Source organism: Vicia villosa, unplaced genomic scaffold (assembly GCF_029867415.1).
Source record: "Vicia villosa cultivar HV-30 ecotype Madison, WI unplaced genomic scaffold, Vvil1.0 ctg.001440F_1_1, whole genome shotgun sequence".
NCBI lineage: Eukaryota > Viridiplantae > Streptophyta > Magnoliopsida > Fabales > Fabaceae > Vicia > Vicia villosa.
The window spans coordinates 242,044-256,701 of record NW_026705619.1 but is presented as its reverse complement, the minus strand read 5'-3'; the positions used below and the strand labels follow the sequence as shown (position 1 = coordinate 256,701).

At 33.2% G+C, this 14,658-nt stretch overlaps 2 protein-coding genes across 2 annotated transcripts; both read left to right on the top strand.

Moving 5' to 3' along the window:
- Window positions 1–299: 299 nt before the first annotated feature.
- Window positions 300–5,663, top strand: LOC131635185 (uncharacterized). Its single transcript, XM_058905782.1, has 8 exons — window positions 300–733; window positions 938–1,138; window positions 1,216–1,338; window positions 1,694–1,731; window positions 1,828–1,927; window positions 2,133–3,944; window positions 4,839–4,885; window positions 5,025–5,663. Exons 1-8 carry the CDS (start codon window positions 665–667, stop codon window positions 5,218–5,220), a joined length of 2,586 nt encoding a protein of 861 aa, XP_058761765.1. The 5' UTR covers window positions 300–664; the 3' UTR covers window positions 5,221–5,663.
- A 3,710-nt stretch (window positions 5,664–9,373) lies between these two features.
- On the top strand, window positions 9,374–13,380 carry LOC131635188 (uncharacterized). The gene is made up of 6 exons (XM_058905786.1): window positions 9,374–9,530; window positions 9,617–9,862; window positions 10,098–10,439; window positions 10,533–12,113; window positions 12,235–12,996; window positions 13,098–13,380. The coding sequence occupies exons 1-6, from the start codon at window positions 9,458–9,460 to the stop codon at window positions 13,193–13,195; spliced, it is 3,102 nt and encodes a 1,033-aa protein (XP_058761769.1). The 5' UTR covers window positions 9,374–9,457; the 3' UTR covers window positions 13,196–13,380.
- The last annotated feature ends 1,278 nt before the right edge of the window (window positions 13,381–14,658 follow it).

Below are 14,658 nucleotides of genomic sequence, written 5' to 3'. Positions count from 1 at the left end.
TTTACAGATTCACCTTTTTCCGTTTTTAGCGATCTTGAATTTGTAATGATCGATGTATTTTTTAATTTGAATGAATGAATATCTTTTTAGTAAAAAAAAAAAAAATTGACACTTCTGATAACTATTGGATCAAGATACAATGATTCGAATTACGTACCCAAAAAAAAAATTAGAATAATACAATTAATTTTTTTTATTAATAAAATCAAAATCTACATATTTTACAAACCAAGATCCAAATCCAATGGCCACCAATTTTTAAATACAATAAGGAATCCATTTTCCCTGTCCTTGCTAAAAAGCAAAAAAAATTAAAATAAAGCGATTCATCAGAACCTTCTTCTTATTCTTATACTATGTACTATAAAATTTTAATTTCTTGTTTTTTATTACTTTGCTAATCATACAAGTTCAGCATCTCAATCAACCAACAAATCCGGATTGACTTCACAAGACTCTTTGCATTCACAAAAATCGTAACACCTCATTCTTCAATTCAACTCATTAACACACTTTATCACAAAAATAAATTCCAGATTTTCACAAATCACAACATTGCATTTCCCATCTTAGCTCACCAATAATGTTTATCTTATAAGAAACTTGTGTTTTACATCCACAACACTACAACCAGTAACCACCGTATTTATCTGTCAAAAAAAAAATGTTCAAATCATGGAGCAAGAAAAACAAGATCAAAGCTGTCTTCAAATTGGATTTTCAAGCAACCCAGGTAAGTAAAAAAAAAACTTAGTTTTCTGAAAGAAAAAAAACATGTTTCCTAGGATGTTTGAAATTTACAAATTTCTGAAAAAAAAACATGTTTCCTAGGATGTTTAAAATATACAAATGTTTGTTTTTTTTTTATAATGTTGGTATAGATTCTGCGGACAGTGTCTGATCTTGTGTTTTTTTTTATGAATCTGATTTTGATTAGGTTCCGAAGATGAAAAAGTCTGCACTGATGGTATCATTGGTGCCAGATGATGTTGGAAAAACAACGGTGAAATTAGAGAAAACTGCTGTACAAGATGGGACTTGTTTATGGGAGAATCCAGTTTTTGAACCGGTTAAACTTGTTAGGGATTTAAAATCTGGAATTCTCCATGAAAAAATCTACCATTTCATTGTTTCAACTGTAAGAATTTGTAGATGCAATTTGTATTAAAGGATTGTTTGTTGGAAAGTCTGAATCTTTTTTATGGATCTTTCTAGGGTTCTTCGAAATCTGGCTATTTGGGAGAAGCTTCGGTTGATTTTGCTGATTTTTTAACAGAAACTGAGCCTGTTACTGTTTCTCTACCATTGAAGTTTGCCAATTCAGGCGTAGTTTTACATGTTAGTACCCTCTATCTCTTTTTTACACAGTAAATCAATCACAATTTATCTTTAAAGTCATCATATAATCAGGGCCGTATTTGAGGGCGGGCTAGGCAGGCTACCACACAGGGCTCAAAATTTGTCACGGTTAAACTAAGGTTAAATAGAGCCTCATAAAATGTCTGTCTCAGTTAAACCATAGTTAAATAGGGCCTTTATTTGATTTGTCATAGTTAAACGGAGACTAATCTACACAGGGCCTCAAAAAACGTGAGACTTCTCTACATACAAAAAATGGATTATACACCTACACTATATGAAAAGTGATCTCTTATTGAATTCATAACTTCTCACATAAGAGTTGTTGAAACAGGTAACCATTCAGAATGTTGAAGGATATGCTGCTGAAAGGTGAAAATAAACTATAACATACTGTTAATTTAACCATTGCAGTTTTTCCCCTTTGACTTCTCTTCTATATGAACTAAAAATCTTACTTATTTGCAGAAATGGGGAAGATAATGGATCTGTGGGACTTCATAATGATGGAACCTTGAGACATCAACTGAGCTATGGCAGTACAGATGAAAGTTACAATCTTGATGAAGTAAGGTCTTGTAAGCTACTTGTATATCATAGCTATTATATTAATTGTCTGTGTTTGGATTGACTTATTTGAACTTATCTACTGACATAAGCACTTAACCGTTAAAACTGTTGCAACTTTTCTAAACTTGTTATGAGGATGGGTTATGGGAAAAAAAGTACTTAATAAAATCATACTTACCTTAGTTTTTATTGTTATCTTATAGAATGAGAGCTTGGCCAAGAGTAGATCTGAGTATTCGGAACAGAATGCATCTAATGGCATCAGTCCTAAGGTAGCTTCATGGGATGATCCTCATAGCTTCAGACAGAACTCGATGCCACCAAGAGGGTCAGTTGAGACCAACGCAACTCAAAATCAAGTGCATAAGAGGTCGAATACAGGATGGTCAATGGGTTCAGCATCAGACGGAAGTTTAGGCGACTGGACAAACAGTGCGGAAGAGAATATTCCAAGAGAAAGATTACAAGAGCCTTCAGGCAATGCGGCTGAAAATCTCAAAAATGAAATTGCTTCTCTGAAGAGGCAGGCAGAACTATCGGAACTTGAGTTACAAGCACTTCGGAAGCAGGTAGAAAAAGAAAGCAGTCGGGGACAGAATTTATCGAGACAAATCAATGGACTCAGAGACGAGAGAGATTCGCTCAAAACTAAATATGAGCAACTCAGGTCGCAACAGAGCTTCAATGGTGTAAATAATGAGACTAAAGCCTCTAAAACGATGAAGTCTGATATTGAAAATTGTAGGATTCAGATAGAGGCATTAAAGGAAGAGCTTGTTTATGAAAAAGAAACGAGTGGAAATCTTCAATTGCAACTGCTGAAAACACAGAACTCAAATTCTGAACTTCTTTTGGCTGTGACAGACCTTGAAGAAATGCTGGAACAAAAGAACAAGGAAATATTGGATCTATCGTCCAAAATGAAATCTCAAAAGATTGCTAAAGAGCATGATATTGACACAGAATTAGATGCTTTGCGGCAGAAAATTGCAGAACAGAATATTGAAATAGAGAATTGCGGTAAGCAACGCGAGGAGCTAAGCGTGCTTTTAAAAGAGCTCACATTGGAGTATGATATTCTTGAGAATGAAAATGCAGATATATCTTTGAAATTAAAGCAAGATGAAGCACAACACATCATGTTACAAAATGAGCACTCGGCTTCTTTAGTTACGATACAACAACTTGAATCTCAAGTAAAGAGACTTGAAGAGAAGATAGAGATACAGGAAGATGAATTTTCATCATCTTTGGTCTCCATCAAGGAACTTGAAAATGATGTTAAGTCTTTGGAGAAAGAACTGAGATTACAAGCAGATAAATACAAAGAAGATCTCCATGCCCTGCAAAGTGCAAAAACCGAGCAGGAAGAACGGGCCATACAAGCGGAAGAGTCACTGAGAAAAACAAGACACAATAATGCTATCGCGTCTGAACGTCTTCAGGAGGAATATAAATCACTTTCTGTTGAAATGGCATGCAAAGTTGAAGAGAACGAAAAGATGATCGCGAAAGAAGTTGCAGAAGCTGATGAACTGCGGAACCACAACAAGCTTATGGAAGAAACGCTCCAGAAATGCAATCAAGAGCTCAGGCTTATTACAGATCAACATGAAACGAAAGTGGAAGAGCTCTTGAAACAAATAAATTCTAAAGACAAAACAATAGAACAGATGTCACGAGAGCTAGAAGTGAAGACAAAAGAACTCGAGGGTGCACAAAGGCTCAGGGATGAAAAGGATGATACATTTTCAAAGAAAATTCAATTGCTTGAGATCCAGCACAAGGAAATAAAACACAGTTTGCAGAAAGAACAAGTGGACAAAGAAAATATGAAGAAACATATATCTCAATTAGAAGGAGAGCTTAAGAAGAAAGAAGCAGAACTAAGTGCTATGGAAAAGAAGCTCAAGAATAACAAAGGACGAGGTGCAGCTTTACATATGAATCTGACTTCAAGAGACAATGAGGCTGCTAAGGGTAATGTTAAGAAGTCAAAATCAGAAATGCATAAGGTAATTTCTCGGGAGCCTTACTTATCAGATAATATAAAGAACATATTTATTACTGTTGCCTGTAATGGCAGGTTAAGTGGTAGCATCCCTCTGATGAGTTTATTAGGTAGTGTCCCTAAATCATGAATAGAAAGGAAATTAACAATAACCTTAGATTCCAAGGAGTTCAGTTTCCAAACTGATATGATATGAAGTACGGACACTTCTAGGGTTAGGAGTGTCCAATACTTGTATGACACATGTACGACACGTGTGGTAAACTCAAACAAGTATCCCCAAAAAATAGTTTTTTTTCTTTGCTTCGACACTTTGTGAATCGGTAACCAACACCCGTATATAACACTCATATGACACATGTCGGACAATTCAAACAAGTGTCCTGAAAAAGTTTTTTCTTTGCTCCGACAAGCCTTATACATTTCTTGGACAAATTTCAAATACATCTAAAATGGTTAAAGATGTGTTGAAGCAATCTCATGTCTAGAGTAGATGGATAGGCGAAGATCAAATACTCATATATCTAGAAGTATCTCATGTCTGTTACATTACATTAGTGGTGCTGACGTGTTCCTGTCAGATGTCTGTGAGAGTCTGTGTGTGCTTTATAGATGTAACATTTTTTTATACTGGAGAGAAAATATTTGAAGTACACATCTTTGTAGTATTTCTCATAATGTTGTTTATAAATTCAACTTTACTGAGTGAGGGTGATGATAATATATGACAAGGTCAATAAGCAGATCTCAAACATAAAATGTGCTAAAAGAAAATATTCGATCAATAATTAACTTTATTGGTACTTTGCACAAATTATTTGATATTGAACTTTGCACAAATTATTTGATATTGATGCCCCAGAATAACTTATACTGTTTATATTTGTAACATGAATAGGGAATTGATGCTGCAAGTACTGCTGCTATTAGCAAGTCTGAAGAAAGGTAATATCAGATTCATTTATTTCCATCTGAATTCCTAGTTATCTTGCATACAGTCATGAACCCTCAATCCATTCCTTAAACAAAACATTTGTAGTTAAGTACTAACTTGTAGAATTTTTTTGTCTCCTAACACTGACAGTGAGGCTGAACGCCTTTCAAAGGAATTATTGAAAGAAGTGGAAGTTCTAAAGGGAAAGAACACGACTATGGAAACAGAACTGAAAGAAATGGAAGAAAGATATTCAGAGATTAGTCTGAAATTCGCAGAGGTAGAGGGAGAAAGACAACAACTTGTTATGGCCGTACGCAATCTCAAGAACGGTAAGAAGAACTAGAAATTTTTACAGGTGTGGTGTTTCATACAAGGGTTACAAATGAAGCGGGATATGATCATGATTACCAGAATGGTGGGACCATATTTAACCTGTATTTTTTGCACTTCTCTTGCTACCTATATATCCTGCACATCAACTAACAGTCTTTCTTTAATCTCATCCGAAATCCACTGGCTGCACGTCCAATATTTATGCCCGTACGATGCATTGGCGAGAGATCTCTGAAACACGAGACTCCAAAATTCATGCCGTATAAATTGATGTCGGAGTCTCGTATAGGCCGCATGTGGCATTTGGTTTATTTATATTCAGTTTGACATTCTTTGTATGCAATGTAACAATAATGAGACCTGTGATTGAGAATGTGGACAGAATAAAAAGAAAGAAAACAGACTATGAAGTCTGGAAATATACAAATAATTCTCAAGTTACCTTTATAATCATTTCTTCATATCCATATTTTCTCAGTATAATTTAATTCGAAGTTCCAACAAACTATTGTTACAAAGAAATTTAGAGGGATCAAAGAATTATTCACGAAGATTCGCGCCATGGAATGCTATCTGATAAGCTTCCTGTTGCTGTGTATGACGCGACCATGCATCTTGATTGTACAATGTAAGAAAACACAAGTCCGATACTAGATTTTATGTTTCAAATAAATATCTTTCATGCTAAATAGCAACGGTGAAGAACGATAACTTCTTCTATAAGCTTTTCCTTATAGTTTGCAAACCATTCATGACTTTTTGTTCCACTGTGTATATCTATGAAAATATCAGTGTTACATTAATTGAGTAGCTAGACAAGATATTACAGGATCACAAATTGAATCATTAGAAAGAAAAAGTTTAGGCACCCTATGTTGAAGAAAAGATGGTAGGTAGAGTATCATTTCAAGTGGCTTAAGAATACCTGTAGCTTGCAGAAGTATCTGTAAGAAGGGTTAACACAAAGGAGGATAGTTGTATTGACATGTTCATTTATTAAGTTGATGATGCGTGCTTCTGTAAAAAGCTTCTCATCTTAAGTAATTTAATCAAGTCAACTATAGCAAGGCAAGATTATCTGAAATTGTTATTAAACATGCTTCAAATTTGAGTTTTTAGATATTTGGATGATTCTAATCATGGTGCAAAAGATCTTGTGTCTGATTTCCTAAAAGATTGATTTGAATGAGCCATATTTCGAATCATCATGCTTTTTTTTTTTGTTCTTTATTTACTATTTAGAGAAGTTTTACAAGTTCTTGCAATTTCAATTGTGTGGGGGCCTAGTGGGGAAGACTTAGATCTTAAAATACGTAAATTGTTTATAAAAAATAGTGGGATTACAAATTAGAAACAATTCCAAGTTTAAAAAATGAATTGTAATGTGAACAACTTGAGTAGATAGAAATCATTATGGAGAAGAATCAATCATTCTTTATGAATTTTGAAGTGATTTTACCGTGGACTGAGGGAAAAAAGTTACAAGTTATTCATCCTAAGCCGTTGCTATTAATTTCATGTAATTATTTTGTAACCGATAAGGACTTCATTAATCAAACCATTATTCTCTAAACATCCTTTTGGATCACACTGCCATCGGTAAATATAAGTGTTTTAGTTTTAACGCCAAATATTGAGTTTAAGAAAAAAAATACATTTTTTCTTTCACCATGGTAAAAAGTCATGACTGTCCCTATTTTTTGTATTTTTGAAATAAGTTATGTATGGTCAGTAAATTTTGATTTTACTTTAACTAATGTATAATTTTTTTAATGTTTGTGTAGCATATTTGAATTAATTAATGTATTTGTTGTTTTTTAATTGAGATTAATTGTTATGAACTGACAGTGTAAACAGTTTTACACAATCAAATTATCACAACCATTCATAATCATAACTTTAAATATATTTAAAATAAAAGTCAAACGTAATTTTGACATTTATTGATCGTGTAAAATTTCTTTACACCGTTAGTGCATTTCAATTAAATTCTTTTTAGTTTATGACCTAAAATATGAGTTGCCCTAATAAAATGTCAAAATTAGAAAATGTTGCTGCCTTGAAAATACACAGGGAAAACTTTTGGAGATGTATCTTCGAAATATCCTCCATCATGTGCAATAAACACGTTTCCAATACCTTTAAATGATTTTAGGAAGTATTTCGGAGATGCATCTCCGAATACATCCTAGAATTTTTACGGAAATGCATATGCAGACCAAATTTTGACAAAAATGGAGTGTGTGGTTGAATTTCAAAAGCTAGTGTGATTATGTATGCGTCCCGAGATTCATCTCTCGGCACCAATAAAGATATTTTTAGATTTTCAAGCGTGTGAGACGCATCCCATGGGGTGAGATAAGTATTCCCCAAAAAGAATCATGTTGGCCAACCACCATAAGACCAGCCGAATCTACATAAACCCAATCTCTCTAAAGTATACGTCAATGTGCGGCGCCCGTGAACCACGTCATGCATCATTACGCATCTCCCCCTTCATATTGAGTCAAAATCATCATCCGCGCTGCACGTCAAACAACATATAAGCAAATACAATCATCTCATACATATAGGAGGAGTAACTCTCAGTCATCCTCAGATACAATTTTGACTTGCACGCTGGAATATTAATATATTTTGCAGATACTCCCCTTGGAGAACTATCTAAGCCGCATCTGTAACATTTTACAGTAATTTTTATCGTCAAACTAGACAATTAGTCATCCTATAATCTAGTTCAAAACAAAAACAAAACAAATATAAGTGATATTCTATTACTTGTTTTTATTTTTAGTCTTTAAATGAATTTTAATTTGAACATTAATTAAGGTTCAATTTTAGTTGAACTATTTTGTTTAGTTATACTTGTTATTATGTGTTCCAATTTATTTATTTTTGTCCATAACTCAAAAGCACCAATAGTTTACTTGTAAAATAATCCAGCAAGGCTGCAGGGGCGGATCTATGTTGTGGGATTTGGGGGCTCTTGCCCCCACAAGCATAATAACCATGAATACTAAATTATGTATATTAATTTAATGTTTAATTAATGTTTTTGTCAATTTCAATAAAAACTTGCTCCTACTAATTAAAACAACACAATCTGCTACCTATATGTTTTAATTATACTTTACCTAAGGTTATTTTAAAAAAAAGTCTTTTAGTATGAGTTTTAAAACAAATACATTAGATTATCTATTTTATATTATTTTTATAAATATAGTTGAAAGGGTTAAGTGTCAAATATTTTATTAATTTTATATTGTTTAATAACTCATAAGTTTAAAAGAAAATATTTATGAACTTTTTATTGAATGGAAAAATTGATTAACATTGTAGTCAACATTATTAAAAAATATATTATTGAAGTTTTATTAAAAAAATTCTATTAATATCATAAATAATAATAAAATATTCTGCTATCATCCTAAAATTAAGAATATCCGAATATTTTTTTTTCAAAAAATTCTATTATCAATTAAGAGAGTGAAAGTTTCTTCAACAAAAAGTAAAATGGATTTCAATTTTTAACTTTGTTTATTTTAACAAAATGTGTGATTAATTGAATTACAAATATAAAAATAAATTCATAGAAAAGAAGATGTTATGTTTACTTTTTTTTTAAACATTGATAATATAATATAATTCATTCACAAAATAAAATATAGATAAAAAACATTTGTAATTTATAAAAGTTCAAATTATTTTATGAACATTTAATTTTATTTTTAAAATTTTTCTTGCCCCCATCTACAAAATGTTCTAGATCCGCCACTGCAAGGCTGGACCCTCCTAAATTAGAAATCTAAAAAGTAACATTTTCCTAACCGAAACATTATTTGGAAAGTGACACCAAGAACAGTCCACTTCATCTTACAATGTCGACAGACACTCCTAAATCCTAATTATCATTTTTATAAACATCCTATTTAATGTCGACGTAACATAATATCTCTTTAAAAAATTATACATTTCATGTCGACGCATGTACGGTTTCATTTTCATCCATACTCTTCTATTACCCCTTTTCACACACGGAACCGTTTTTTCTATGATAAAACTACCAATTGTATCACTCCACGTGTACAAATATACTCAACAACTGTCAACTGTCGGTTACGTGACACGTGTCTCATAAATCAGTTTCATGGTGGTGGTTTTTTTCTCTCTATAAAAAGAAAGCTTATATGTTCTTTCTATTATAGTACTTTCTTTTCTTGTTTTTGTTACTACAAAACCAATCAGTCATGGATTCATCACGAGTAGTTCAAAGTAAAGTGGTTGAGAACAAGGATGAACAGAACCTTGATTCACAACATGGTAAGAAAATCATATGATAGATTGAATATTATCTGAAACAATTATGGTTATATATTTTGTTTATGTTTCAAATTTTTTGGATGTAGTGGTGACACATGATGCAGAAGAGCACACTGAGCCTGAGAAGAAATCTGTTATGAGTAGGGTGAAGGCAAGGGCTAGGAAAATCAAGAACAGTATTACTGGGCATAGTCCACAAACACCTGATCAAACTAGTGGACATGACAGTGAAATTCAGCATGCTACTGAAGATGATGATGATGAAGATGATGATGGTGACTTGGATGAGGGGAAAGAAAATGTTCAAGAGCCACTAGGTCATAAAGCACCAAGTATGTTCTTCTTTACATTCTTTGCAATCAGAATATATTAGACTATGAATATGTAGACATGACACGACACAGACACTGACACATCGAGACTCAAGTATCTGGTATCTAGAGTATGTCTTAATGGCACGTAGGTTTTAGATACTTATTTTAAATAAGAATCTACAAATTTTTGTTACTATATCAACATGAAAATGATTCTGAAACTTTTTCAATTATGTGTTTGGATGTTGTACAGATTATGGTAGTAGAGATGTTACAAGTGCAACACCTACAACCGATTATGAGAAAGTTGAAAATTTAAGAAATTCGGTATTTAATTTGGAAGGTTCAAAAGATGTAGGCGAAGAACCTCGTCGTGATCCATCAGTTGAAGGTGTTTCTTCAACTACTGGAATCAATCAAAACATAGCAACTGACAAGGCCAAAGCATTTGATCTAGAAGAGAAGCCAGATCAATTCAAGGCCGATTTCGAGAGGCCGGTAGTTTCGACGAAAGATTCTCAAGAACAAGGGAGTAGAACTGATGCATATGATCTTCCCAAGTATCAAGCCAGAGACACTGATCCAAATGTTGAAGGTGAGAAAAAAAAATTCTACAAGCTTTTGTTTCAATATTAATATGAAAAGAATTCTGAAACTTTTTTATTATATATGTTTGGATATTGTAAAGTTTATGACAGTGAAGATGTTAAAAGTGCTACACCTAGATTTGAATCTGAGCAAGATGAAAATTTAGGAAATTCAGGAATTGGTTTTGAAGGTGCAAAAGTTGTAGGAGAAGAACCTCGTCACGATTCACTGGTTAAAGGTGTTTCTTCAACAAACATTGAGTCCGATCAAAACACAGCCAAACCATTTTCTGTGAGAGATAAGCCAGATCAATTCAAGGCCGATTTGGCGAGGTTGGGATTTTCGAAAGAAGATTTTGATGAACAAGTAAATAGAACTGAGGCATCTAATCCCAAGTATCAAACCAATGACACTTATCCAAGTGAAGATGTTAAAAATACTACACCTCCACCTGAATACAAGCAAGATGAAAATTTTGGAAATTCAGGAGTTGGTTTTGAAGGTGCGAAAATTAAGGGAGAAGAACCTCGTCACGATTCACTCTTTGAAGGTTTTTCATCAACCACCTCTGACACCAATCAAAACATAGCTAAACCATTTGCTGAGGAAGATAAGCCAGATCAATTCAAGACCAATTCGGAGAGGCCTGGATTTTCGGACGATTTTGAAGAACAAGGAAGTAGAACTGAGGCATATACTCTTCCCAAGCATCAAACCAGTGACACTTATCCCAGTGAAGATGTTAAAAATGCTACACCTCCAGCTGAATACAAGCAAGATGAAAATTTTGGAAATTCTGGAGTTGGTTTTGAAGGTGCAAAAGTTAAGGGAGAAGAACCTCGTCGCGATTCACTATTTGAAGGTTTTTCATCAACAACCTCTGACACCAATCAAAACATAGCCAAACCATTTTCTGTGGAAGATCAACCTGAGCAATTCAAGGCCAATTCGGAGAGGCCGGGATTTTCGGAAGATTTTGAAGAACAAGGAAGTAGAACTGAGGCATATAATCTTCCCAAGCATCAAACCAATGACACTTATCCAAGTGAAGATGTTAAAAATGCTACACTTTCATCTGAATACAAGCAAGATGAAAATTTCGGAAATTCAGGAATTGGTTTTGAAGGTGCAAAAGTTAAGGGAGAAGAACCTCATCGCGATTCACTATTTGAAGGTGTTTCAACAACAACCGCAGAAACCAATCAAAACATAGCCAAACCATTTGCTGAGGAAGATAAACCAGATCAATTCAAGGCCAATTTGGAGAGGCCTGGATTTTCAGAAGAATTTGAAGAACAAGGAAGAGGAATTGAGGCACATACTCTTCCCAAGTATCAAACCAGTGACACTTATCCAAGTGAAGAAGGTGAATTAAAAGACAGTAAACCACTTGAGGAATCTCTTGAGAGATTGAATGTTCATGATGATGAGTCAAAACCAAAAATCCAGCCACGTGTTGCTGACACTGAATACCCTCCTTCTGCTGCAAGCCATGATCAGTTTGTGCCACACTTCTCTGATGCAACAAAAACTAAGAATGAATATCCTCAGGAAACGGTATCGACAGATATCAATAGAAACCAGGAATTTTCGGAGAAAGATTCTCAAGATCAAGGAAGTAGAACTGAGGCATATACTATTCCCGGTTATCAAACCAGAGACACTGATCCAAGTGGTGTTGGTAAGTACTAAGTAGGCCGATTCAACAAAATTTCAGAACTCCGTTTTTTGGTTTTGCTATATAGATCACTGCATTCTGTATCAATATATTAATGGTGTACTAATTTTTTGTTTGTTTACAGGAAGTGATGAGGTAAAAGACTTTACACCACTTGAGGAATCTCTAGAGAGATTGAATGTGCATGATGGTGATGAGCCAAAACCTATCAGAGAACTAAATATTCAGCCATCTGTTACTGACACTGAATATCCTGCTTCTGCTGGAAGCCATGATATTCGTCAGCCTGTGCCGCACTTCTTTGATGCATCAAAAAGTCATAATGAGTTTTCTCAAGAAACAGTATCCAAAGGAATCAATAAAAACCACGAAAACCCCTCAGAAACTGAAGAATCTTTCAACACTGTCACCAACACTGCTGAAAAACAACCAGGTTATGGAGAATCAGTGGAGACACAACCAAAGCACAACAAAAGCTACGCAGATGAAAATGAATTCGGTTCTGCAACAACAGCTGATAAAACTCTCACTAGCGAAAACGATGAAGCTCTTAAGCTCGGTGGTTATGGAACTAGCACTGGTAGTAATACAAATGATGGAACTGAAACGGACAAAGGGGCTGCTGTGAGGGACTATTTCAATGAGAAGTCAAGGCCTGGTGAAGAAGATAAGGCACTTGCTGAGGTGATTACAGAAGCTTTACATAAAGGGAAAGACGAGCCGTTGAAAAGTGAGGATGGAAAGGTTGATAGTGAAGTTGAGAAGCCAGAGAAAGTGTTTGGTGAAGAAAGCAATGTGGCTAGTCCAGGAAAAGGTATGGTTGACAGGGTTACGGGTTATGTTGGATCTTGGTTTGCCAAATCTGAGGAGAATCCATCACCACATGGTAATTCTTTTTCTACTACATTTTGCATAATGCTGTGTTATAACTTATATGTATATTATGTATCTTATGATATGGTTCTGATTTTGATGGTTTTGTTATAGGTGCAGGAATTGGTACTGAAGACTTATCAAAGAATAAGGATTCTGTTGCAGAAGTGAAACATGATGGCAAAGTTGTGGATGAAGGAAGGATTCAGTAATCCAATTGATTGAAGAACAAGTTACCAGAATAAATTTCCTTATAAATTTGTGAAGTGATTCTGTTTATTGTAATCAGATAGTTGTTCATTGTTCTATATAAAGAGTTAACGTTTGTATGAGTGTGGAAATTACTATATGCTATTTTTGCATGGATGTGGTTATAAGATGAAGTATTTATATATGAGTGTACTGTGTCTTTTTTATTTTAATCAATTAATAAAATTCAATAGTAGTATTTGTCATGGTGATATTTTCGTGTTTCCATATCTATTTTCTGATGTCTTCCAAAAAAAAGTCAAGGCCTATGTAAGCTAGAGTGATGGTTATATATATATATATATATATATATATATATATATATATATATATATATATATATATATATATATATATATATATATATATATATATATATATATATATATATATATATATATATATATATATATATATATATATATATATATATATATATATATATATATATATATATATATATATATATATATATATATATATATATATATATATATATATATATATATATATATATATATATATATATATATATATATATATATATATATATATATCTTTTAATGGAGATTTTTGACAATATTTTTAAGAAGGTTTATTTAGTGGTGAAGTTTATTATCTTAATTTCAGATTTTATTTTAGTACTTATTTTAATAAGCGTTACAACTCAGTTCCTTACTAATGGTTTTGTTAGTTAACTTAATTCATTTTGTTAATTTGATTGAAAAAAGTTAACTAGCCTGATGTGACATGACAATAAAGATTAATTTTCACTCGTGACTCAGCAAGGACTTATATTAACGTTGTAAGCTCCATGTTTCTCAATTTGAATGCTGTCACGTTTTTTGAAAAACATTAGGGCCTATTCATCTTCTTCCTTCATCCTTCTTCTTCCAAATTTCTTCAAGAATCATCTTCATCCAAACCATCTTCTTCATAATTTCTACTAAGATGTCAATGAATTCCAACACATATTCAAAATCAAACAACCAAAGTTGCGGGTCATATGCATCTCTGGTCATAAGAAACAAAAGGAGAGATTGTTGGTGCCAAGAAGAGTGTGTTATTCGTGCTGTTACAGATTTGAACAATGTGAATGTTGAGAAAACATTTTAGGGTTGTAGAAATTACATAAATCAATTGGAGAAGGGATGCAAGTTTTTCAAGTGGATAGGTGATGAAGTTGTTGATGCAAGTGATTTGAAGATTGAAAGACAAAGGAAGAAAATATTCAAGTTGAAGAATGAGGTTTTGAGCACAAGAGGAATGTTGAAAATTGCAATGGTACTTGACATTATTAGTTTAGGGTTTAATTTAGTATTTTTAACCATGTATTTCAAATAGGGTTGTGCTCAAAACAATATGTAATTTGATGTTATGAAACTATGCAATTTCAATGTTGGTTAAATAAAATGGGTTGAATGTA